At 42.6% G+C, this 27,359-nt stretch overlaps 1 protein-coding gene across 4 annotated transcripts in view; it reads right to left on the bottom strand.

Moving 5' to 3' along the window:
* The window catches only part of ST6GALNAC3 (ST6 N-acetylgalactosaminide alpha-2,6-sialyltransferase 3), a 275,127-nt gene extending 248,087 nt beyond the window's left edge, over positions 1 to 27,040 (bottom strand). For 3 of the 4 annotated variants that reach the window (XM_079982583.1, XM_079982584.1, XM_079982586.1), the window contains exon 1: positions 1,833 to 2,125. In XM_079982583.1, the coding sequence (XP_079838709.1) occupies positions 1,833 to 1,850 (18 nt within the window). In that variant the 5' untranslated portion in view covers positions 1,851 to 2,125. Of the gene's footprint in view, positions 1 to 1,832; positions 2,126 to 25,347; positions 25,478 to 26,117 lie in introns of those variants that run through there. The other variant, XM_079982585.1, reaches the window with a different exon arrangement.
* Between the last annotated feature and the right edge of the window lie 319 nt (positions 27,041 to 27,359).

Raw genomic sequence — 27,359 nt, 5'->3', positions numbered from 1 at the left:
GTCAGGGTCAGTCAAAGCGATTCTGCTGCCTGGAGCAAAGAGCAAGACAGTGCCCACTCCCACTTCCACATGCAGAAGCTAACTAGGCTGGCAGTGGAGTCTTGCTTCACAGGACAGAGTGTCCCACTGGAGAGTCACAACAGGCCACAGGCCACTCCCTGCCTCCCAGCAAATGTTCCTTGAAGTGGCTGCCTCCCTCTGCCCCTGGGGAAGAGGGCAGGTTGCAGGCCAGATGCAAAGGTGCTACAGGCCCATGGGCTGGTGATTCCTCACCCATGATGTAGTCAATTACACAGGCCAATGGTCTGGCGCAGAATAAGGTTTCTTCCAACTGTGTAGTTATTGCCATAAATGGAGCAGAGCTTCTTAATGAGATAACTTGGAAACAGCCTCCTTGGCATATGTACTAATAAGGACTTCAAGAAGTTGGGCATATCTTAATCCTAGGGCACACTGTGAGAAGCAGAACCTGAATAGCTCAGCTGGTTTCAGCGTGGTGCTGAGAATGCCAAGGTTGTAGGTTCGATCCTTGTACAGGACAGCTGCATGTTCCTGCACTGCAGGGGGGTTGGACTAGGTCCTCAGGCTCCCTTCCAACTCTACAATTCTATGATTGTGAAACCATGCAAGGCCAACACAAGAATATTGCTGGCTGCAATTTCTCATTCTGGGAGGGTGCTTTTCAAGTTTGGGGGCTTCCGCCCAAAGGACACCTATTTCAGTAAACAACTCTGAAGAGCTGAACGAAACAGAGTAAGGAACCTTGGGGGCTAATAAGAAGGGGCAAGAATAATAAGTGGGAAGGACTTGAACAATCAGACTAGTGTGTTGCCTGCAGAGGCCATGCATGCATTTACAGGTAAAGCAAAAGCGGAGACTTCGAAGCCAGAAAGAAGGTGCCTCAGGTGGCTGTGCTGATGCATCTTGAAAATGTGGTTTGTGAGAGGCAACTAGTGTTCTCTCTACCCCTCACTTCTGCCTCCTGGGAAGCCCTCTGATCCACATATACCACCACTGCTATATTTATTTCCATAGAGGCTTCCCCACGGCCCTGTATCTAAAAGAACTGGTCTTAAAGGTGATAAGGACCCAGAAGGATGTCGCTGCTGCCCAGGGAGGAAGCCAGCCAGAAGATGTTTTGTGGAGTTTGACCGTCTCAAACAGATTTAAGGGCAGGTTTGGGCTCTGCTGAAAACTGATGAAGGGGGGGGGGGTCGGCGCGTGTGCTTGTGGAGCAACTTGTACGGTTGTTGCAAATCTGCAAGGAGTGATAAGTTCTGCAGCGTCGGTTCCCAAAGAAGAGGAGAGCAGGGTAGGAGGGGAGAAGAGGAAGAAGAAAAACGTCTCCGGTGTTTTCACCGATGGAAGAAAACGACACCCTCTCCGGCCCAGTCGAAATGCTGTTTCTCTCCCCACTGTGGCTCCTACAGCAATTCCTAAACCTAAACACAAGAAAGTCAAGCAGGCGAAGCCGGCGCTTCTCTCCTTAGCCTAGCCTATCATTGCTGCGCACAGTCCTTCCTTCCCTCTTTTCCCAACACCCGCAAGCTGCTCGCCTGCAGCTCCAACAATGCAAGGGAAAAAAAGACAAGAATGGCAGAGGAAGAAATGAGCCACAGCTGGGCGATTCTGAATTTCTCGGTCTTCCTTATTCCAGCGGGGCTGGAGGCGGGGGTTTGGGGTGGGGGGTGGGGATCAATGCTCAGAAATGTACAATTACAGTACGACCAAGCTGCAGCAGGACCATGTAAGGACTGCATACACAGAGCAGCAAACGGGTTTCTCTCTCCCTCTCTCTAACCAAGCCATTCAAGCAACAGATAGAGGTTTACCTTCAAAATGCAGGCCATGTTCTTCCCTAGCCTTCCTCAGCCCGCAAAGCAGAAGGAGATCTGCTTTGTGAGTAACAGATCCAGTCTGAGGCAGGAGGTTGGCCGGAGAACTGCGGAGGGCTGCCCGTGCCTACATTCCTGGAGATCCAGAGAAGGAGCCACAATTCTTAAGATCCGTTAGTCATGTTAGTCTTTTCATGCCCTGTTTGTTCCACCCATCAGCTTCTGCCACTGGCTGCAAGCCAGCCCAGTACCTCCCCTCCGTCACATGACTGAGTTTGATTCATGGCTCTAGCTGGGGGATTTTATTTTTTTCAATTTAAGAGGGGAAAAGCTCAGTTGGATGCTCTCTCTGCCTTTACGGTACGCGAAAGCAAATCTGCACTGTGCAGATGTTCTGGGTTTTAAAGAGTTGCTCATTAAATTATCTTTCCGATCATTCCAGTACTTTTTTTTTAAAGGAACATTTCTCCGCTGCGTTGGTCAGTTTACAAGCACAAGAGTGTTTCCCAGTAGTTGAGGGGTCACAAACGCAGACACAAACACACACATACACAAATCAGTCATCTGCAAACATTTATTAAATGCCACGCTGCAGTCTTTCCTCGTCTGGAGAACAAACTTTCCTTTGTCTGAAAGTCCTGCAGAACTGCCTGCGGTAGAAAGAGGCTCACTCAGTCCTGACTCAACACACACACACACACACACACACAACACACAACACACAACACACAACACACAACACACACACGCCGGATCGCTTTGCCCTGAGTGTGTCTCCTTACATGCTGCTGTTCTTACCGGAAAGAATACGTATGCAAATTCCATTCCATTTGTTTCCAGGAAGCTCGGAACCTATCCTTGGGAAATATGTGGATGTTGTTGTTGTTGTTGTTTAGTCGTTTAGTCGTGTCCGACTCTTCGTGACCCCATGGACCAGAGCACGCCAGGCCCTCCTGTCTTCCACTGCCTCCCGCAGTTTGGTCAGACTCATGTTTGTAGCTTCGAAGACACTATCCAACCATCTCGTCCTCTGTCGTCCCCTTCTCCTTGTGCCCTCCATCTTTCCCAACATCAGGGTCTTTTCCAGGGAGTCTTCTCTTCTCATGAGGTGGCCAAAGTATTGGAGCCTCAGCTTCACGATCTGTCCTTCAATATGTGGATAAATAAATGTAATTTATGGATAAATGGAATAAATAAATGGAACTCGTTTACGAAGGATAGGTTCTGAGCTTCCTGGAAAGGCAACGAAAGTGAAACGAAAGTTATTCCATGATTTGCTTATCTTATCACCTGGCATTTAGGGTGAATCCAAACTGCTGTCTGCTCCACAAGACTCTTTAAAAGAAAAAAAATGTTGGTTATTCGAGTCCTTTCTGTATTTGAAAATGCTCTAGGGAGACTTTTCCTGGGGGTGTCACACAGCTGTGTGCTACCAGTGAGAAATAGCCTTGTGGGAGAAACATCCAAGCAAAGTCTCTCACATAGAAAAACTTTATTATTTATTAAATTCGGATACCACCCTCCGTAGATCACAGCATATAAATACAAGTTAAAAAGCCAGCAAACCAGAACATAGTGGGTAGGTTCCAATTCAAAGCACAACTCTGGTGCTGCCCAAAGGGTTGGGAATCCTCGGAGCTCCTCCCCACAAACACACACTTTTGAACTTCAGAGACACACACATGCCCCCCAACTGGTTTTTTTGCCGTTCTTTTTATTTATTCATATACATAAGAGTACATATCCTGTGCTCTCAGAAAATGTCATTGCGGTGAACGTCAATATAAAAATCTTTTTGAAAACCATTGAAAACATTACAGATTATCAGGAACCATGAGCCCAAAGCATCCTCTCTGATGCACAGAACTGGTCACGCAGTTTTTCAGGCGCTAGTCACTATCTGGCTTTACAAAAATATAACTTGTCTTTGTTATTTATTTAAGAAAATAGTTCACATGGCGCCTTTCATTTCAAGAAGAAATGCCAAGGCGGTTCACAAGCAACATCATGCAGTAAAATCAACTAATTTGTCTATTATTATTATTATTATTATTATTATTATTATTAGTTCAAATTTCTGCCAACCTAGCAGTTCGAAAGTGTGTCAAAGTGCAAGCAGATAAATAGGTACCACTCCGGCGGGAAGGTTAACGGCGTTTCCGTGTGCTGCTCTGGTTCGCCAGAAATGGCTTAGCCATGCTGGCCACATGACCCGGAAGCTGTACACCGGCTCCCTCGGCCAATAAAGCGAGATGAGTGCCGCAACCCCACAGTCGTTCGTGACTGGACTTAACTGTCAGGGGTCTTTTACCTTTACCTTTAAAGTTCAAATATCCACCCTGTATAAAATAATGTTACAAATTTAGTCTCACTAACCAGAAAAGCGGAACCTAGTATTAATGGCCATGGCAATTAACAGGTAAACAGGTACATTTTTAATGGGGGGGGGGGGTTCCACATGTTAGAATTCCTGCTCCATGATTGCAGTCATGGGATTTTTGTCTATCACATGACGGTGTATGTTTTGACTCCACAGAGTGGGAAGTGACGGAGACAGGATGTTTGTGTTACTGTGTTCCATGACGTGGGACTATTGTCCTTTGTTTTTTATCTTTGCTGTCTGATGCTAGAGAGAGAGGGAGCCATGTTGCTGTGCTCCATGTGTGTTTATATGTAAGTAAAGTAGATTAGCCAAAATGCTGAGTTGCTGAGGTCTGTTATACAAACTGCGAAGACTCTGTGGATCCCTAAGTTTGCCGGTGTCTGTTGGCATCGGTCGCTGTGATGTTCAGGCAAAAGAAAACTTTTGAAGCTCCCAAAAGAAAGACCAGGAGGGGAAGAACATGCCAGTCGGGCATGTGTCTCTGCCAAGGTCCTACTCGAGTGTAGGACGAGCTCCTGACACCACAGTCATAACCTGCCTGATATCCAGGGGGTGATCATTGCAAAAGGTAGGTGCCACCATGGAGAAGTCTCCATGGAGTAGGCCATGGCACAATGGTTCTCTTTCAGATAACCAAGTCCTGAAATGTCTAGGACATAGTAAACAAGCACTAAGACCTTTAACTTGGCTCAGTAGCTAACCGGCTGCCAGTGCAAACTCTTTCAGCGCAGATGTAACATGTTCATGGTAGGAAGCCCCACTGAGCAACTTAGCAGCCACCTTCTGCTTCAACTACAGATCTGAATTTACTCTTAAGAGCTACCTCACGTACACTTTTTTTTTTTTTAAAGGCATCCTTAAACAGACAAAATGTTCTAAAAACAGTTACAGTTAGAAACATTATTTCATTCAGTGATCTCATAGTTGCCGGGAACAGTATTCTTCAGCTGCCAAATGCCTGGGCAAAAACATAAAAGTTTCAAAATTCCTCCTGAAAGTTCATAATGCTAGAGACAAGCACACCTCACTAGGGAGGGCAATCCAGGAACAATAAACAAGAGCAGAAAAGGCCTGTCATGAGTCAACACCAACCAGGCATCCCCTAGTGGTGGCACCACCAAGAAAGTGCAAATGTTTATAACATATGGGTAATAAAGGACGTCAAGGGTGCTGAGAATTGTAGCTTTGAAAACCACAGTGCCCAAAATCTGATGGAGCTTTAAATGTGCTTTATATGTATGGCGTTTACCCTGCCAGAACAGGCGGTCAGGCTTCCTGTTGGATCATTGGCCCAATCCAGGAGGTTCTCCTTATCTTCTTAACATGCTGTGCGGGCCACACATCTGTATTCTAACTGTAATTTTGTTTGTGGTGACTTCTGAATCAGAGTGACTTCCGTAAACCAGGCTAAAATTCTAGTACTTACACATTGCAAGACAAAAACAAAAAAACAAAACAAAACCAAGCAAACTTTAATCTATGGCCAGGAAGCCTGCCCAGGAAGCTACCCAGTTAATCTGTTTTTCAGGGGTGGTGGTGCTGAAACCATATAAGAACAAACAGCGATAAAATCTTTATAATGTAAACCACAGCAATCCCCACCTAAATGACAGTGAACACTGGTTTTATTCAGAGGTTTAACTCAGAGCTGTACTGCTCAACCAATACTTTTGCTTTCTGATTTTTCTTTAATTAAAAAAGTTGTTTGTAAAGCTCTTTGGGGTCCTGTAGAGCCTAATGGTTATTATTGTTTACTCTCCATAAACACTAATAGGAGCTATTTGTAGCTTTATTAGGTCCCTTTACTGAAATTTATTAAGATCTCTCAAGGCATTGCAAGCCAAACTGCCTAGAAACTATTTCCAACTCTCTTGAAATCAAAATACGCAACATCCCACCAATGCAACTGGTTATAATATATGGATAAAGGTTTGGTCTGATTTATGGCTTTTATTCCACTTTAAAAAAATTAGAGCATAGGATGCATAGGATTAGTCATCATGACTTGACTTCAGAGATAATTCTTCATGCTTTCTGATTATTCTCGTAGTCCCACATTTGATGTTGTTATTGTGTATACAGGCCTGGCATTTTTAGGTACATTTAATCACCAGTATTCTACCTAATGAGCCTGCCCCCATGATCCCCATGAAGTTGGATATATTGTTTGGAAATGGTTTAACTGTATTACGTGTGCTTAAGCATCATTGATTTCACTGAAATATACTTGTGCAAAGCCATGCTATTGCCTATTGTCCAAAGGCAATAATAACTACCAGGGGGCGCATTGGAAGTTGGCCGACAATAACATCTCTCCGACCCACATGAGGTAATTAAAAGGCTGCTATGGGAAGTATGCAGCCTTCCTGGGCCCCCCAAGGGGATGGGGGGACTGCCTTGCCAGCGGTGTCCATAATTCACCCCTGGATTCGAAAGGAGGGGGTGCGGACACTTGGCACAAGCCCTCATGTGAAGTCGGCTCTTCTGACGCTGTCTCCAATTAGCGCACTGGTTCGCTTTGGCTCGAAATATATAATTGGAAATACATAATTGGAAAGAAGCTAAAGCACATACATCAAGCGAAGATCGGGAGTTAAGACTGCTGATTAATGGATCTCTGTGAGCGGAGTGACGGGCGGGACAATTAAATCAAGTGATGAACCACCATTAAAAGGCTGGTATGTCTGGAGTGAAACGGAAAGGGGGTGGAGGAAAAAACTTTTCTTTCTTTTTTGCCTTATGTGAGTATTAATAACCCTCCACCCCAGAGAGAAGAATTGTTGCAATATATTAATCACAAGCAGGAATTTAAGAACTGTGTGGAGTGAATTATTGTTCAAAGAGAGGATTGGTAAACATTGCAGAACGGAGGAAAGTTTTATGATGCAGTTTCAAATGGCGTCTCACTAAGACAGGCTTGCCTAAGAAGGACGGGGGGAGGAAGACCAGGATCATCGGAATGTGAAGGATTTTCAGAATGTGATCTAACCTGGTAGAGCCCTCTGAGATATGTTTGGCAAGCCTGGGGAAATCAACGGACAGACTGAGGGAAAGTTTTTTACGGAGGTGTGGAATGGCATCTGTCCTTATGTGATATGATTTTTGGAAAGTGTAAAACCCACACAGAGGATGTTTGTTTTCAACCCGCTTGTGAAGATTATCAGAGATCGCAAAGAAAGGAATATATGAGAACAACAAGAAGATGAGGAAAGTAACAAAGAGACTATCTTGACAGAACTGGATAGAACTGTCTAATTAAAGCAGTAATATAAGTGATGTTTGGACCCCTTTTCGGAGCTTGAAGTATGGGTACCCCCAACAAAAAGTTAAAAATCTGGCTGTATAATCTGGAACTAATGTGATTTGGAAATAATGTGATTTGATTGGCCTGTTAATAAAAAATATATTTAAAAAAAAAGAAAATCAAATTCAAACAATCACAATAAAAACTATTACAAAACTAGAGCCGACCAATGTATCAAAAATGTTACTGATTAATCTACTGTGATTCCCAATTGATGAAAAAAACCACATCCCCATTTAAAAGAACTTATCCTGCTTTAGAATCAGTTATTTATAATAATCCTCTTCCCCATTATCTGAAGAAGAAGAAAAAGCAGTAGTATTAATTTCAGTAACAGTAACTTCAAATATACTGTTATAAAAATTAATCTTCATCTAGATAGTTCTATTCTTCTGTAAAACTTCTTAGGGACATTTTGGATCTGTATCACAACTCTTTTGGTTTGAACTAACTTCAGCAGCATAATTTCTTATCAGAAAAGGATTTCAAAAAGTCTCTTCTGTTATCCTGAAATGAGTTTCCTATCTAAAGATTACATTAGGTTTTTCTTTTGATGTATTTGTTTAATCTCCATATGTTAAATGGGGTAAATCCTGCCACATTTAGATTTAAAGTAATTTAACTTTATCCCTGTGTTCCCTCAGTTAAAAATAAATACTAGGGCTGTAGGGGGCGGGAGTTGAAAGAAAATAGAAAAAAAAAGGAAAGGATGAAATATTGGGAAGAGAAACCAAAATCAAGAAGGTTGAATAAGTGTGCGTGTGTGTTTGTGTGTGTGACAAAAAGGTTTACCATTCTCCAACCTCTGTGTATATAATTCAATCTCCATCCTCATCCTCTGTGATAAAGGTATAAAATAGCTGATCAGCATTTTTTTTTGTAGGGGCCACATAAGCATCCACTATCAATGCCTCGTGTCTTTTTTAAAAAAAACCTTGAAGACTTCTCTGTAGCTTTCAATTGGGAGTTGTAAATAAAGGTTGCTTGCATGGATGTGATTAAACAGTTGCTTATTCTGGGTTTTAGTTCACTGTCGTTAATAGTATAGTAATATGTCTTATGTGTAAATTGGCTTTGAAGCTTCTTGTAAGCCATTTTGCAGAGGATTTCCTCAAAAACCTCTCAAATAAGGTAGAAATAAAGCTTCCCAGAACATTAAACAATTACATGGGTAGAATGCATATAACATTTAATAAACAAATAAAAACACAGCAACTATAAAAGCAGCACAAGCAAGTTAGCTAGACGCCTTCCTGAAATGGGTGGCCTTTGAAGCCAATATCCTAAACAAAACACAGTGCTAAGTAGAGAAAATTCCATTTGAGATTTGCATTTCTTGAGTGATGTGAGGCATGGAAGGGAATTCTACTGTTTTGCCAGCTGGCTGTTTGGATTAAATGACTGTTCCTACAGTCTATTTGCTTCAGTGTTTCTCTCAAAAGTTAGGCGTAAGAGAACCTAACTTCAGAATGATGGTGTGTTACTTCTTTCTGAGGAAAGGATAGCTGGGTCATGAATGCATAAAGAGCCTCCTTTGTTTCAAGACAGCGAAGAAATTTAATTATCAGCTAAGTCAGCCTCAGAATGTTCTGGTGTAGACTAAATTTTCACGACAATGCAAGTGGCATGATTAAAATTACACACAAATAATATATTTTGCTATCAGGTTTAAAATTGCAACTAATAAAGCTGACCTGCTTAGAAAAAAACAGCTTGAAACAATGTATCTGATTATTTGGACATAATGTATTGTATCTGACCAAGTTATGGAGTAGTAGGTGCATTGCAATCAACAGACAAATTAATAATGACTAACCTAGGTGCATTGATTTCAATGGTTCTGCTTTCAATATGACGTAGTTGGATAAAATCCATCTTGCTTTGTAAACACTGAAAACTGACCACCTTAAAGGTTAGGTTGTGATCACTTGTTATGTTTTGTGCAGTTTTTTGAGATAAAGGAAGCAGCCCTATATGTGAATATGACACATAGTTGTAAACATGTGAATAGCACAGATATACTCATCAAAAAATTGGTGCTCCCTATCAAGTATACGCGGGTGGCGCTGTGGGTTAAACCACAGAGCCTAGGACTTGCCGATCAGAAGGTCAGCAGTTGAAATCCCTGCGACGGGGTGAGCTCCTGTTGCTCACTCCCTGCTCCTGCCAACCTAGCAGTTCAAAAGCACATCAAAGTGCAAGTAGATAAATAGGTACCGCTCCAGTGGGAAGGTAAACGGCGTTTCCGTGCACTGTTCTGGTTCGCCAGAAACGGCTTAGTCATTCTGGCCACATGACCCGGAAGCTGGCTCCCTCAGCCAATAAAGCGAGATGAGCGCCACAACCCCAGAGTCGGTCACAACTGGACCTAATGGTCAGGGGTCCGTTTACCTTTACCTTTATCAAGTATACATCCTATGTCACATGAAACCAAAGGAAAAATGCTGACTGACTGACTGTCAGAGTAGGAGAAAATTGTATGCAGTAGCTGGAAGCCTTAAAGGAAGCACTTTACACTGCAACACTTCTGTTGCAGACCTCCACTCTAATCATCATGCGCTATTAGAATGAATGGAAATTTCTCATGTTAATATGTGTATGAAATCAGAAACTTGGACCATTCACATAATGTGGTAAGAATACAGCCCTACTGGGAAAATAATAGTCTGATTCAGTTGGACTTACTTCTGAGTAGGTGTGTATAAGATTGTACAGTTAGTTGCTTCATAAGTTGGAAATGTAAGTTTTAAAATAGTCTGTAATTTTCTGAAGGCACTGAAGCATATCTGAATAAGCTCTTATTGTTATTTTTGAAACTCCCCAGTTTTCATCTTATCAAGATGTGACAGCAGTATGCCTAATGGTATGTTTTATGCTTCTGCACAGCATCGGCAATAACACATTTTATAGTTCAAGATGAACTTTTAGATAATTAGAATTGTTAAAAAAAAGTAGCTTCCAAATTATTATTTTAAATAGCATTAGGAGAAGCATGGCAGCCGCAGAAACGTAAGCCATGCTAAGAAAATGAAAGGCAAATCCTGCATGAAACAGGAGTGCTCAACCTCATGTAGAGAGAGATTGTGCCTGTGTCTGATTTTTTTTTTTAGGAAAGGGAGATAGTTATGTAGCACAAGTACCTTCTTCCACTTTCAGTACTTAAAAACCCATTTCCACCCATATTATTCTGTGTACACACATGGAATCTTCTCGGCTCCTGCTTCAAGTGATGACATGTGCTGAAAGGTGCTCAGTGATCTAGGGCATCCCATGAGCCATAAAGTGCAACAACAACAACAACAACAACAACAACAACAACAACAATAATAATTGTGTAGCAGAGTGGACCCCAACTTTTATTGCCAATGAATCCATCAGGTACTCTGGCTCCCCTATGACATATCTAACTAATCTCAAAGTCCTTAAGCATCGGAGGGCCTTTACCCTGGCACGATGTCACACCCTCCCCTCGGCTGTCATTGAAGGTCGATTTGGGAAGATTGCTTACTCAGAGAGACAATGCCCCTGTGATTCTGGACAAATAGAAACAATAGAGCATGTGCTTCTCCAGTGCCTATATTATAGAGACATTTGTATTGGCCTCATCTCCCCATTACTCCATAAGTACCCAGGGCGCACAGGACAATTCTATACCCCCCTGCTGCTTTCATATACCAACCCTGCTACAAGATACAATGTTGCCAGGTTCTGCATAGCAGCGTTCAAAATTCGTCGGATGATGACCTGTGCCACAAACTAGATTTAATGAACACTCATATTGGAGTGCTCTGTAAATTGATAGCCATAGCCTTTTATATACTAACCTTTTATGCTCTTCCACATCCGTTTAATGCTCCTAACCCTTCTTTTAGATTCATTTAGCCTCTTTTGGATTCTTATAGTCTTTCATATATACCTTCTGTTTTAATAATTTTAGTTTTTCAAAATGTTTTGCAGATTTTAAATGATTGTCCCCCCCCCCTTATGCTGGTCTATGACCGTAATAAAGATTTGATTGCGTGAGTGAGTGTAGCAGAGTGTTGTACTAGGACCGGGGGGGGGGGGGCAAGATTCAAGTTCCATTCAACCATGAAACTTACTGGGTCACCCTGGAATGATCACTTTAGGATTTTATTGATTTATTAGACTGCCCTTCATCATAGGAACGCAGAGCGGTTAAATTAGGATAAAAACAAGTAAATAAGTAAAATAGAACATCAAAACAATAACTTCCCCCTTCCCGAAGACACATGTAAAAGGCTGTAGAATATTAATCAGTCCAAGGCCTGGTTGAGCACCCCTTCATGCTCCTTGGATAAAAGTTAGAAGAGAAATGTTAAGAACTACCATATTTTTCGCTCTATAGGACACACTTTTTCCCCTCCAAAGATGAAGGGGAAATGTGTGTGCGTCCTATGGAGCAAATGCAGGCTCCCTGGCTTCAGCGATAGCAACGTGAAGCCTCCGCAACCTGCGCTCCGGAGGCTTCGCGTTGCTTTTGCTGAAGCCAGGAGAGTCTGGTCTCTGAGACTGGCGGTGGGGGAAAGCAGCGCTTCCCCCCATCGCCAGCCCCACAGGCTCGGGGGACAGCGGGAAGGCGTGCGATACCTTCGCGCTGCTCCTGGACCTGGGTGTGCGGCTCCTGTGGGCTTTTGCGGGAGATGGGGGAATTCCCCCACCTCCCGCAAAAGCACACGGAAGCCGTGCGCTCTTTAAAGGCTGTGCGGCTTCTGAGGGCTTTTCTATGAGGTGGGGGAATTCCCCCACCTCGTAGAAAAGCCCTCAAGAGCCGCACAGCCTTTAAAGAGCGTGCCGCTCTTGAGGGCTTTTCCCCAAGGAGGGAGAAGGGACTGACTGGCTGAGTCAGTCCCTTCTCCCTCCTGTGGGCTTTTGCGGGAGATGGGGGGATTCCCCCACCTCCCGTAATAGCAGGGAGAAGGTCTGGGAGAAGCGCACAGGCTGTGTGCAGCCTGCCCGCTGCTCCCAGAGCGGGGGGGGGGGTGTCATATTTTTTCCCTTGATTTCCCCCTCTGAAAACTAGGTGCGCCCTATGGTCAGGTGCGCCCTATAGAGCGAAAAATACGGTAAATAAGGTGGTGGGATTGTAAGGTAATTAAAAAAATTTGGGAAATGATATACAACGAATTGAAGAAAATGTTCCATTTAACATTTGTTAAAAAACCTGAAGCATTTTAGTTAGGGATTGTAGGGAAAGATCTGCCTAAAATGCTGAAAAACATCTTCATGTATGTGACAACGGCCGCAAGAGTTTTAATAGCAAAAGGATGGAAGACTGAAGAAACCCCAACTAAAGAATCATGGCAAGAAAAATTGATGGACTATGCAGAACTGGCAAAACTGACATACAAGCTACGGGCCAAGGACAAGTATAACTATGACTTTAAAGATGAATGGGAACCCTTTACAAAGTATTTGAAGATGCAACAAAGCGAACTGGACTCCTTGGCTGGCTTTGAATAAACATTCACAAACTTTTTATTGATAATAATCAGCTAAATAGTTTGAGGATCTATACAACTGTGTAACATGCAGAAAACAGCACTTTTAGAGAAATCAAAGACTGGAACTGAGGGAAGTCAGGGGGGGTCTGTGGGGGGGAGGGAGGAAAAATGGGGGGGGGAATAAGGATGATATGTTTCTGGATAATATGTTTTGTTTTAATTTTGAATTAAAAAATTATTTTAAAAAAAGAACTAAGTAAGGAAAAGTCTTCCATGGGGTCTTCATGATCAATGTGAGGTGATCAAATTGTGGGGGGTAGGACCACTGTGTTGCAGGCACTGTCTATGTCATATTTTCAGCACCTAGAGAAGGCCTTCCTCCTTCAACAAACCTTCCGAGTTGAAATCGTTCTCATTCTGTATCAGTATTGCAACTGCTTTTTAAACTGTGTTTTTTTTAAACTGACATTTTTATTTTATTCCTTGTTTTTCACTGGGCTTCTGTGGGAGGAAGGGCAGGATATAAATTTAATGAAAAATAAATAAACCTACCAAGCCATTGAGTTTAGTATATTTTATATAATGTTTTTCCAGCCTATGTTGTAAGCTGCTTTGAGCAACTGTAGGGACATAAACATTTTTGAATGAGTGATTGAACACAAGAGAATGTTGAGTAGGATCCTATAGTTGGTAGAGCATGACCCATAATCTCAGGGTTGTGGGTTTCAGCCCCATGTTGGGCAAAGGTTTCCTGCACTGCAGGGGGTTGGACTAGATGACCCTCACGGTCCCTTCCAACAATTCTGTGATTCGATTACATGGGCTACTTTAGCAGCACAGTGAGGCATTTTGATGCCCATAGTTTCCTTCTACTGGTGGTGAATGCCAGCAGCATTTAAGGCAAATCGGGGCCACTGAGAAACAAGGAGGTGGTATCAGCAGGCTCTGGGGAAACCCTGGGGTTTTCAGAAGTACAAAAATGTCTTTTTAAAAGGCATACGAGAGCAAAATATTCAAACGAAACAGAGCAGCCCAATAAGTAGCCATGGGCTGTAGACTGACCGTTGGGAAGGAAATGTAACTTGTCACTGAACACGCTGCAGCATTTTGCTGCAGGCCTCACCTGTTGTATATACCTGACAAATCATAAAATAAGAATTTTGTTTAAGACCCTATTTGACCAGAAACCATAGTGGGATGGGGTGGGGGTAGATGTGTGTAGCCCCAGGCAAAGATAGCCCTACACACTGCCTTTAAGTGTCTGAAAAACTATCCTTTCTGAAATAACACTGCCTAACTTATTCTGTTGGACAGAGCTTTGCTTCAGGCAATTTCTTCAAGGCCTTTCTGGTCTCGTCTGTGTGGCTTTGGGTGCATTTGCACACTCACTGCTCACAGCTATTTCTGTGTTTCTAACCTGAATTCAGAGATGTATAGTGGCAAAGCAGCAGTCTTTCAGGAAAGACAGGATACAAAGCCAGCAATGGGTAATTAAAGAGTTAAACATTGCCCCAGTTGTTATGGGTTGGATCTAAGACTCTACCCTATAGCTTGTTTATGTGATTACTTTCATTTTCTTAGCAGCAGTTAGCAGAGACGGACAAGTCCATTGATTTAAGTAGCTCTCCTCTCACTTAACAGTGCAATCCTATGCATGTCTCTTTGGAAGTAAGCAACATTGCTTTCAGTGGGACTTACTCTCTGGTAAATGAGTATAGGATTATAGTTCTAGTTGAATGCAGTCACACCTTGGTTGATGAACGCCTTGCAACTTGAATGTTTTGGTTCCCAAACACCACAAACCCGGAAGTGAGTGTTCCGGTTTGCAAACGTTCTTTAGAACCCGAATGTCCGACGTAGCTTCCATGGCTTCCGATTGGATGCAGGAGCTTCCTGCAGCCAATCAGAAGCTGTGCCTTGGTTTCCAAACATTTTGGAAGTCAAACAGACTTCCGGAATGGATTCCATTTAACTCCCGAGGTACCACTGCACTACCAATAAACACCTTTCCACTTCTCTTTGTGCTTTATGAAATTTTGTATTATGCACTAGAAAAGTAATTAATAGCCAAAAAGGTATAGTAAGCCAATGTGCTGGTTCAGAAATTGCATCAAATCATGTTTTGGTATTTCACATTTTGGCTGAGTTTGAACTGGGTTTTTGGTCCTGGATTGTAGATTACCTATGCTTCCCCAAATCATAATTTACCCAGTTCAGACAAAAATGCAAGCTAAATTGATGTGGGGGAGGAAAAAAGAATGTGTAAGAGAAGGAACGGTGGGGGGGGGGAGGTGTAGCAAGGTCAGCATGGGACTGATTCTTACTGTCCGAAAACATAGTTCTGCCATTAGGTTTGACCCAAAACACAGCCTGACTAACTGTAGCCCAAGCAATGTTATTTCTAACTCTGCCACAAAGAGCCTTTTTAACAGTTTCAGAATAACGCATGAAAATGAAGCTATATTCCACAGTCAGGCATTAGAAAAAAATGGCAGCCATACAATTCTTTATTATATATATTTTTAAAATGCTTAGTTGTATTTATGTCCCATTAAAAAGAAAAAACATGCTAAGTTGTATTGATGTCCCATTAATTCTGTCCCATTTAAAACAAAGAAAACAAACAAACAAACAAACAAACAAACAAACAAACCACCTTTCAGAACAAGGACATTGGCAGCGCCAATAGTTTCTGCAAGGAAAAGCTGGGTTCCAGTTGGAAAGGTAAACTGCACAGGCTTTAGACTGACATCTAATTTAACCAGAATGGCATCAGGGTGGAATTGATAGATGGAAAGCCGACACATTTCTGTCCAATCACATTTGCAAATGGAGACAGAAATGACAAGCATTATCCTAAGGTGCAATGTTGTTGTTTTAATGCAGCCCCAGGAGACGGTGGCTGAGGAGTGTCAGCCCAGACCTGTGAATCTTCAGAGCTGACTCATGGGGCCCATGAGTGACTTCAGTGACATTTACATTCCTGTAATGTGGCTGCTTTATTTTTATTTGCTTTACAGAATGCTGTTTTCATTTCCATTGCTCAGAGCTTTTTTTTTTTTTTTTATCTACCCAGGGCAAACACCATTGCACACACAAAGCTTACAGCAAAGAGAAAGAATGCTAATGTCAAATTCAAACTCTACCATTATTATTATTTAATGCACAGACAAGGCCAAGCTGGCTGACCAAGCGACCATCTGCAGCAATATTTTTAGCAGTGGGTGGGTGTCAGGGCTTGTCAGGATCAGACACAAATGGCACCACTCAAAACAATCCAGTGTATGGGTTCCAAGGCTACTTCTTGTAGGGGAGGAAATGGGTCAATCAGTAGGCATACCCATATTCCTGCTTTATTTTTTGGGAAGTAGCCTGTTGACATTGGTAGGCAAAGGCACATTGGCAGAAGCAATGGACAAGTGTGCAGATGACTGGCTGTAGGTTGCAGATAGCTAACAGGTGGATGGATGGCTCTGCTGCCATTCCTGATCTGCCACCCGAGTCCAGGGGCTCACCTGGGCTCATAGTAGAGCTGGGGCTGTTGGTTTTTCCAGTCACTTGATTCCTCTAGGGCTGATTGGCTGCAGATTTTCCTTACTGCTGCCAGCAGGGGATGATGGAGTTGCAAGTATCAGGTCATCTAGTTTCTTTGTGACTCAGAAAATTAAGTAGGTGGGCTGGGCTTCTGCTTTGAGTCTGCTGTGGCTGGCAGACTACCATCTAGTCTAAAAAGTGGGCCTTTTCCACAGCTGCATCAGCCCTCTGCAACACGTTCCCCTGTGCAATCCAATAAGCATCAACTGAGACATGTTTTAGATGCCTATTAAAAATACATTTGTTAATTTGGGCATTTCCTGACTGTTGATTTTTCTATTGAATTACTCTGTGTTTTGCTTCAGTGTACTGATTCTGGAATTTTATTGGGATATTGACAGGATGTACCGTACTTTATTCTATCTTAATTTTGTGATTTTGTGATCTTTGCTTTCTACATTTCTGAGGGTCACATGACAGTGGTCAGTGGGGCCCAGAGGCAAATATGAGCAGAACAACCTTTGCACAGTAGGCCAGTTTCTGCACACAGCCCTCTATGTCTTCCATCCAAATGAGAAGCTCTATCAGAGTTGAAGGGCATATTGTGGGCAGGGAAATTACTTGGGGTGCAAGGCAGGGCCAGCGAGGGATGTATGACCAGGGGAGGCCTCTAAGGGCCAGAAGAGAGGCCATATGCAGTTTCTGGGACCCGAGAGACTCTGGACTAGAAACTGGTTCAATAAACAAATAACATTGCCAGGGATCATGTGATCTAGCCACATGAGGCAACCAAAGTTTCACCAGGTATACTGGCTGCATATCTTTGTTGCATTGTCACCATTTCCCCCACTACCTCATTGCACAACTTCCTAGCTTCATTTTTGCATCCAGTTGTATTTTTTCTGCAGGCGTACACTGATTTAAAAGTCATCCCCTCTCTACTGGGAATTGCCATGTTGAAACTCATAATTCTAAGCATCCTTGTCAAACTATAATCCCCAGGATGTTGGCTGGGGTTGTTTTGTTTTGTTTTGTTTTGTTTTGTTTTGTTTTGTTTTGTTTTGTTTTGTTTTGTTTTGTTTTGTTTTGTTTTGTTTTGTTTTGTGAAGGGCAGGAAGAAGCCACAACAGTTGCACTGCTATAAAACTAAAACGAGGCTGTTCACACATTATTGACTAAAAATGCAGCTAGGTTGTTCTTTTTCTCAACTTGGGTCGAAGCTGGTTTGTGGGGGGAAATGCATCAAAATGCAGTATTTTATAAGAAACAACAGGATAAATGCATGGATTGCGACTAACATATTGTACACGTGGCTTCGCAAACCAGTGGATGCAGGTCTGTATCCACAGCCTAAGCCTGTAGTTTAGATATGCCCTTAGACATTTTCAAAGAGCCTTAAAAGGATGCAGCAGATGTCCTTTCAATTAGGAATGTGTGTAATTAGCACCTTTAGGGAGCATGCCAATCAGGCAGATTCTCAAAAGTTTTCATTAACTCATGACTAACTACTTGCATTCAATTAAGAAGGCACCGCTCAGTGGAAAAAAGTTTCACTTTGAAGTCTCCTGCAGTTTGCTTCCTTTCAGCCTTGGTTAACTGAGCAAAGGCTGCGCACAGCATGTCGCATCCTTCACCGGGAGCCCCAGAGACACTGCAGAGGAGCCTCATTTGCATCAACAAAAAAGGGAATAAGGGCATTGCTGAAATACAGCAGCTAATTCATTCTGAATCCGGACAGCAGCTTCATTTGTAGGCACTTCCAAGTCCCAGGGCGTTCTGTGGCTTTGACTAAAGGTCTCATTGGAGATGCTCTTTGAAGGGAAAATGCATGCCACCTTGTTAGCTTAAGCAACACCACGAGGCATTGGGTCAGATTTCCACAGCAGAGATTGTGCAGAACTGTAGCTTAAACGTATGTGGATATTGCAAGCACAAACTCTGTGCATTGTTATTATCCAGCTGATTTAAATGAGGATAAGTAGCAGTTAGAGGCTGCTAAAGGTAGTTCGATTCTGTTAATTTTACCCTTTGCTCCTTGATGGCTAGTCTGTCATTGAGGTATAATGTTGATATTATTGATGCTGGATACTGGCAAGTGTCTTGTTGGTATGTTTCATCCTCAAGTAAACTTTTCATATGTTTCAAATAAATTGTAGCTGTTGGAATATCGATGGCATATGACAGCATATTATATTCATCTATATTTTTGGTTCTATTTCACTTAAATTGTCTTGTGTGAACTGCTTTGAGCACTATGTATTTGTGCACAATGTAGTATATAAATGAACCAGATCATGGCTTTGAACTCTGATCATTTGCCTAGATTGGTAATGTTTCTTTTATTTTAATGCCTCATTGCTGTTTTATTAATTTTACTATTCCACGGGAGTAACTGTAAAAGCTTTGTCATTCCACAGTCTTCTATTGTTCTGTTCTGAGCTTTTGCTCTGAAACACTCACCTTCTGATCAGCACTGGTGATTTTCCACAATATCTACAAGGATAAGTTTCAGCTAATTCCATGTAGTCTGCTGCCAACCATGTAAGGCTTGGGGCTGGAAGAATGGAAGAAGCAGGACACCGCCACAAGGTGCCAAGCTGTGCAACAAGGAGAGATTAAATCTTTGGCCCAGAGAGTGAGTTGAACACTCACTTTATATTGTAAAGGACCCCTGACCGTTAAGTCCAGTTGCAGATGACTCTGGGGTTGCAGCGCTCATCTCGCTTTACAGGCCAAGGGAGCTGGCGTTTGTCCGCAGACAGTTTTTCCGGGTCATGTGGCCAGCATGACTAAGCCACTTCCGGAGCAACGGAACACCGAAACCAGAGCAGTGCATGGAAATGCCATTTACCTTCCTGCCGAAGCAGTACTTATTTATCTACTTGCACTTTTTGGCATGCTTTCAAACTGCTAGGTTGGCAGGAGCAGGGACCAAGCAACAGGAGCTCTCCCCGTCACAAGGATTCGAACCGCTGACCTTCTAATCGGCAAGCCCAAGAGGCTCAGTGATTTAGACCACAGCGCCACCCGCGTCCCTTCTTTATACTGTAGAAGCAACTGAATGGTGTTTTGAAACTTAGTTTGTAATGGCTTTCCCAAACTCCTTTCATAGAACCAGCACCCCATCCATGATTGAACATCTGGATTCTGTGATTTCATGCCTTGGTGCTATATAATTTCTACTTTCATCTTAATGAAAAGAGCACAATGGATGAATTCATGTAACCAGAGCAAAAGGAAACTACCAGTAAGAAGAGGAGCATGAAAATCAGGCGTTAGTCTCTCTGTGCATTTCTAGAAGGCTCTTCACTCGTGCTGGTGACAGAAGAAAAAAGCTGTTTGTAGGCGCTGTTGTGACTCAACTAAGTCCAAAGACAGAAAATAGTTTCTTCTTTTTTCTTTGAGCAGAAGGCAGCTTGAAAAAAGGACTGCCTGCTTGTGATGTGCAAATGAATTTTGCTTTTGCCTCTGGTGAATGGGGTTTGCAAGTTTTGGGAAATTTGTTTCAAAACATGCAGAGGCAAATGTGGAGTCTACAAAGAGAGAAGATGTGGTACTTCTCTCAAGCCACCTATAATTCTCCAAAACTAATATTTATAAACAAATGTATGATGCTGCCATATACTGAGACCACTAGTCCAACTAATCAGATTTTCTTTCTTTGGTTGGTAAAGTCTTGATCTTTCTTTAACCAGCAATACTGAGCCTGTGAGTGTCTGAATGGACACTACAACTGAACTAAGGTCTTTCCTAGTTGTCTGCCTCTGTCCCCGTTTCAGACTTTAGCAGAAAGGAAGGTGGCCTGCAGCATAATGGAGAAAGCTGCCTGATTTGAATGGTAATATACTGCTGCACTCAAATAGCTTGTCATGTGGTGACAACTGCCACACGGAAGACTTGTTTTCCCTTTCCTTCCTCTCTGGGTCTTTTGGCTCCCAAGAGGTAATGAAAGAAAGTTGGACTCAAAGGAGAATACGTTTTTCTCCTCAACAACTAAAGTGAGATTGAAATTCCGCATTTTGGGTTTTGTGGTTTCCCCGCTGGAATTTGCCACATGGGATTTCTCTCCTCACATGACAGAGCAGGAGTGTAGCCTTCCTGATCAGATTTAGCTTTGACAGTTTGAGACTCCCTCTTCGCTTTCAAGGACTCTCTGGAGTTGATACGCCCTTGGCCCATCTTAGTTCACAGCTGCGGCACTTTTCTTCAGGCTTTCAGCCCTGACTTGTCAAAGGCTCCTCTCTACATTTTAGTTCCCACCCTCTTATCCAGGCTCACTGTTTTTAGCTTCTATATAGGAGTTTTATAACCATCTGCTTAATAAAGGTTTGGGGAGTTAAACTGTGCCAAACACTGAACCCCTGGATTCAGCTTATATTAAATATACCTATATAGATAACAAAATAAGTTGATACATCGGTGCTGCCACACTCTGAAACTGATTCTTCCCCCTCCAAAACTGGCTGAACCCCACTTATCCAGATAGAGGAATCACCCACACACAGCTTGTTGGGAAATAAACTTCAAGTTATTGGCTTTCATCCTGTCATTTACCACTGTCAGGCACCTGTCTAGCACACCAACCACAACATCTGAATACAGATGAAAAGCAGAAACAGAGTAGGGTGGGATACCACACATTTATGGAACCATGCAGATATCAAACAGCACTCAGCATAGCACTGAAAATCTGATTATGTTAGTTCTATGAGGCCTCTAAATGGGTACATCACATAACTCACCCTCCCCACTCATGCCAAGCTTCCCTCTACACGTGATACCTTAAAGGTAAAGGTAAAGGTACACCTGACCATTAGGTCCAGTCGTGGATGACTCTGGGGTTGTGTGCTCATCTTGCTCTATAGGCCAAGGGAGCCGGTGTTTGTTCTGCAGACAGCTTCTGGGTCATGCGGCCAGCATGACTAATCTGCTTCTGGTGAACCAGAGCAGCACACAGAAATGCCGTTTACCTTCCTGCCGGAGTAGAACCTATTTATCTACTTGCACTTTGACGTGCTTTCAAACTGCTAGGTGGGCAGGAGCAGGAACCGAGCAATGGGAGCTCACCCCATCGCAGGGATTCGAACCACCGGCCTTCTGATCGGCAAGCCCTAGGCTCTGTGGTTTAGACCCACAATCCATTACTTGCCCAATTCTTTCCTGCTTTCCACACCTGATCTAATTAAGCCCTTCTCAGGAGAAGTTAATTTGTAACAGTTTAATAAAAGATACCCAGCCCTCCACAGTAACCACCAAAACGACCATCCTCCCCCAACGAAAGGCCTAATTTCTCTGCAAACCTCAGTAGAGTAGCTTGCCTAACACTTCCTGTTGAGTCAAAGCTTCCCTGAAACGCACATATCAGGACATTCCACATAAGCTCACCAGAATTAATTTACATGTTTTGGATGGTACTCAGCAGACTTCTCACTTGTGGCAGCGTTTCCTCCCAGATCTCACCTGGGTCTCTTCTCTCCATCATTTCCCCATCTTTTACATGGAGAGTTGACTGTTGCCTGTCCTTCACCAAGACCCACAGACCTACATACGCTAGTTTTTATATTGCTCACTTTCTTTTTGAACACCTCTACAAAGCACTTAGAAACCACAAGCCCGGGTTTGTTTGTCCCCAGAGAATTGCTACTTACAATAGCAACAGTATCTGAGTGAGAAAGGAATTAATTTTAAAAAAACCAACCACATAAAACCTTTTAACTAATTTTCCCCCAGTTTTTATTTTCTTTTTGACACAGTTTTATACCCTTCTGGGATTTGGATAAGAATCCATTTATTTATTGCAATATTTCTTTTAAAAAAGTAAATCATTATCATTGAATGTGTCTGTGCATATATATCTGTTTGTTTATGTGTGTGTATACATACCATAACATGCATTTTATACCCTTTTAAAGTTGTTGTCATTCTTGACACTCTTTTGTATTCCTGTATCATTTTGTGTATATTCTCTAGAATGTGGGTTTTTTTTAGTCCCAATAACGTCAGAAAACTATGAATAGTCACTACACACAAATAGCTTCCCATGTGGGACAACCCCCAGACCTTTCTCTTTTCAAGCAGCAACCATGCTGCAAAGTAATGGTGTGACGTGCTTTTTAAGCCACTGGACTCCCTGCGTTTATTCTGCAGATAGTGGTGATTTTGGTTCAATCCAACACTTTAGTCAATTCCAACCATGGTCTTTTCTCTCCCCAGTTTACATCCCAAACAAGAATCTTATTTTCCAATCAATGCACACACCCAGACATCACATAATGGTCACCCTGCTGGGATGACCCCCTCCCCCAGTAAGCAACTCTTGTTAGCTACAAGCAATTTGGAGTTTCAGCAATCCTTATCACATCTGTATTGTTGGCTGTATTTGTTCACAAACGAATGAGCATGGTGGTTAAGAAGCAAGCATGGTAGGATTTCACGCTGGCTACTGCTGTTGTATATTATATTTGTCCATAATTCACACAATTTCTGGGAGGCAGTAAAACAGCCTTTCACCAAGTATGTATTTTTCATGTGCACTCTCCAAAAACAATAATTTATAAGCAAATGTTCATTTCTTTTACAGCCCTCCTATGGTATTCCAGTGTCATAATTTATCCCAAGGCTTTCTAAGTCAGCCCCAACACAGTAAAATATCATTAGAAGACACAACAAAACTTTTGTTCTGGCAAAACCAGTAAGAAGATTTCCTGCAGTACACATGCTGGCTAAATTAATTCTAGAACTAACGCATTAGGGGTATTTTATGTCCACGGCTCATAAAATCTGCCAACATTTGAAGCCAAGAGGAACAGAATCTAAATGAGGTGACAGCCACAACTTACATTAGAATTGGTTTACCAGCTATTATACCAATTTTATAAATTGCATGCATAGCTGCAGCCTCTTTAACAAACTTGAAAATGACTCTAGTCTTTTTCAATCACAGGGATGCCAACAAGTGAGCATAAGGAGTTCATAGACCATGCCCAAGCCAGCGGTGGACCCAGACTCTTGGTTCTCATTTTGTAAAAAGGAAGTCAGCAAGAAATCTAAACATGGAGGCATCTAGAAAGCAAAACGTGGAGGCAAGCTTCTAAGAATCTGCTGTTGCTAAGGTCGTTTAATCAATCACTGTTGCTAAGAAACCAGAGGAAGAAATGCTGGGATTCAGGATTGGGGGGGGGGGTACCTCCCAGAACAGAAGAAATCAGGACTATGAACTGTCACAGTTAAAGCAAGTGGGGGTTGGTTTTCTGGCTTTCTGCTTGCTTATTTTTTCTTTACATCATCTGTATTTGTGGTTGAATAGGCGCTGTGGGTTAAAGCCTCAGCGCCTAGGGCTTGCCGATCGAAAGGTCGGCGGTTCGAATCCCTGCGGCGGGGTGCGCTCCCGCTGCTCGGTCCCAGCGCCTGCCAACCTAGCAGTTCGAAAGCACCTCCGGGTGCAAGTAGATAAATAGGGACCGCTTACCAGCGGGAAGGTAAACGGCGTTTCCGTGTGCGGCTCTGGCTCGCCAGAGCAGCGATGTCACGCTGGCCACGTGACCTGGAAGTGTCTCCGGACAGCGCTGGCCCCTGGCCTCTTAAGTGAGATGGGCGCACAACCCCAGAGTCTGTCAAGACTGGCCCGTACGGGCAGGGGTACCTTTACCTTTACCTTTTTATTTGTATATTACTTTTTCTTCCAGGAATTTGAGACTGCGTACATTATCCTCCCTTCCCACTTTATATCTTTGCAACAGCCCTGTGATATAAGCTGGACTAAGTTAATATATGTACATAAGCAGCAGTTCTTGCCAGTAGGGGGGTGGATGCAGGGGCGCCAATCCTCATACAATGTACCATTGCCATATTTTCTCCCTCTACTCCTCCCTCTTCCACATTCTCTGTCTCTCATGCACATACATTCCATTCCATTTCATTCACTTCAATGGAACAGGGTACCTGTGATGTATATGGCATAAGCATGGAGGGAATGGAATGTTCAAATGGGAACGATTCCTCCAGCCAGAATATTAGATTGGCAGAAACACAAAACAAAAGCCTCTGAAATGTTGCCTGTACTCTGGAATGTCTTCCCTAAAGAGGCTTGGTTAAATTCTGCCCTCCAGGATTTTGGGACCTTTCTTTATAAATCAACTTTTTAAGCTTCTCTTAGATAACTCATTTACTGCTGCAATATTTTGTTTTTCAATGTTGACTCTGCTTGTGCTCGTCTATAAGACGTTTGTGTTTTAGCAGTATTTTAACTGTGTTTTAAACATTTTGTTGGGCCTGACTTGGACCCTGGGAAAGTTGCTGCTTTACACTCACCCATACCCATTTTCCTCTTCAAAAGCCTTGGCAGGTTATGCCCTTGGATATTTTGTTTTAAGAGCTCTGCCCTTTGTTTGTTCTTGCTTTATACCCACTCACAGTGCAATCCTCAGCATATTTACTTCATTGCGGCTTACTGCCTAATAAGTGTATTTAGGATTGCAGCCTTAATATGTCAGTGGAACTGGAGCTCAAGTCAATTCAGGTTTTCCTCCAGAAACTGTGGAGCATCTTTTTGTGCCTGGGTGTGACAGCCAGCTAAGCGCTCCTGAGAGAAAACACAACCTCTGCCTGTTTGGCTCCTATGGGCCTTAGGAGGGATTAAAATGGGCAAATACTGGTAAGCCAATTTTCTTTAACTGAAACTGTATGTACGTATGTACATATGTAATTATGTACGTAGAATACAGCAAATGCTCCTAAAGAGCTAAATGCATAAGTAATTCATTTAAAAGATTAACAAGGCAACAGTCCCCGTGACTATTTACAGAGAGTAAAATAAAAAACATTTTTTACTTGCAAACTTTGTAGTCAATCCAAGTGGTTTGCAGAGGTGCTGAACACTTCAGAGATGCTCCGTTGCAAATATTTTCAGTCCCAAAATGGGGGAACAACCGCAGCAAGTGGCTGTATGGAGGGCCTAGACCTGCAAGTATAATCCAAGGATAACAAATTATAACATATACAATGCCAGATATACAAAAAGGGGGGTCCCCACCCCCTTGCTAATTAATCACATGTAAATTTAGGCATGCATTTACATAAAATAAAATGACCTTGTGATAAGAGGAGTGATAAGAGCCCAGAAATATTATCAAGTTCATGATAATAATCCATTGAGGGACTCCCACTTTACAGTGCCAAACCAAATCATTCATGGGGGATATATTAGCAAGATCCATCTAAGTCAGAACAAGAATACAGAAACCGCACAAATTAGGAGCCAAGCTTTAGAAGTGCTCTTGCACACAATCATATTTCAAAAACTGCCAAGGAGACGCTCATTTCAATAGAAAAAAATGGGCAAAGCATAAAAAGGAGTGCCTAGTTCCAGAACAAAATACTATTTGGACCATCTCTGGAGACGAAAAGTTCTAGTTGCTATTTGGAAGGAAGATGCTAACATCTGGACCATTATTCAGAGTGAGGCAAGCTGCTTAGATTAAGTACCTAATAATAAAAGAAACCACAAATGTGTCTAGGGGAAAAGCAGCTGTCTTGGAATCTCTGGCAACCCCAACCTTGCATATGTTTTACAGTGCTGAGAGGAGACTACAAAATCCTACCATTTATGTAAAGGCTTAACGTTTCCTTGTTGAGACTCCTTCTGCCACTATAGCCCAATTTCTCTTTGGGATTTGGGACACAGGCCTCATTTTTGCACTTTGAATCCTCAAATACAATTCTGTCAGCATAATTCTTCAGTCTCCTGCAGTCTTGAAGATTTGTCTGGTACAGAAGTTCATCTCTAGTTCGCCATGGTGACCTCAGGGAACATATTCAATATTTCATTGTTAACTTCATTTTAGACTGGAAGCTTGGAAACTCAATTCGACAGCAGTGAGCTGAACCAGTTTCAGGCAGAACTATATACGGTATTCAGACCTTGCAGGTAACCTTGAGCTGTCTGTTGCTTCCTGAGAAAGTGAAGGAGTCCAACATGCTTCTAAGCTGTTATATTTTGTTAGCCTCAGAATCAGCTCAAATGCGAAAGCAATGATCTGTATGCAGTTTTCCATAGCAAACCCCTGCCATATATTATAGAAGACATGTATTCTCAGCTTTAAGGGCAGCAAGAGTGTTCTTAGATATCACAAAAGCGGTTTGAAAGCAGTTATGGATCTTGCATGGAACAGGAAACACTGTTCAGATCTACGGATTCAAAAATTCTCCCACTGAGTCAGAATGAAACACCACTAGCATAACAATCTGTCTCCAGTGCAGTTAATGAAGGTGTGGCCAGTTTCAACCTATTTCTGTCTCCTGGTCTGTTATTTGGTTTTGCATCCTTGCCTAGCCCTTGCCTGGGGCCACTAGGACAACTGCCTTTCAACCATCAATCACCCAGCAATTTGCCTGTAAAGCTGCAAATTGCAAATATGATGCTGAAAGTATCTTACCCTTCTCCTTCTAGTACCACAAAGTGTATTTCAAACTACAGCCCTGAATATTTTCTACAAAGGATATCCTGTCTGCAGAGGCAGACTTTGGTTTTTGAAATTTCTGTGGCACCCTTTGCGAGGCCAAAATTTGGCACCCCTGCCTCTCGTCTTCCATTCTGCTCAATTTACTACAGGTAGTTGCAGTGTTCTGTGGCATCCCCTAGGCTCAGCACCCAATGCAGCAGAACCAGTCACACAGCCCTAAATCCACCTCTGCTGTTTGCCTTGTCCATTCCCAAACACCAAGCTGAGGTATTGTTCCCCAACTCACCACAGTCAGCAGTATGAGAACATGGCAAATTTTACAGCACTGATAAAATATACAAATTTAGAAGAATAGAAACCATTTCTAGTCTATATAAAAAG

This window comes from Podarcis cretensis (assembly GCF_951804945.1).
Source record: "Podarcis cretensis genome assembly, chromosome: 6".
NCBI classification, from domain to species: Eukaryota; Metazoa; Chordata; class Lepidosauria; order Squamata; family Lacertidae; genus Podarcis; species Podarcis cretensis.
Note: the sequence above shows the minus strand (reverse complement) of the source record. Positions and strands in the feature narration are given on the sequence as shown.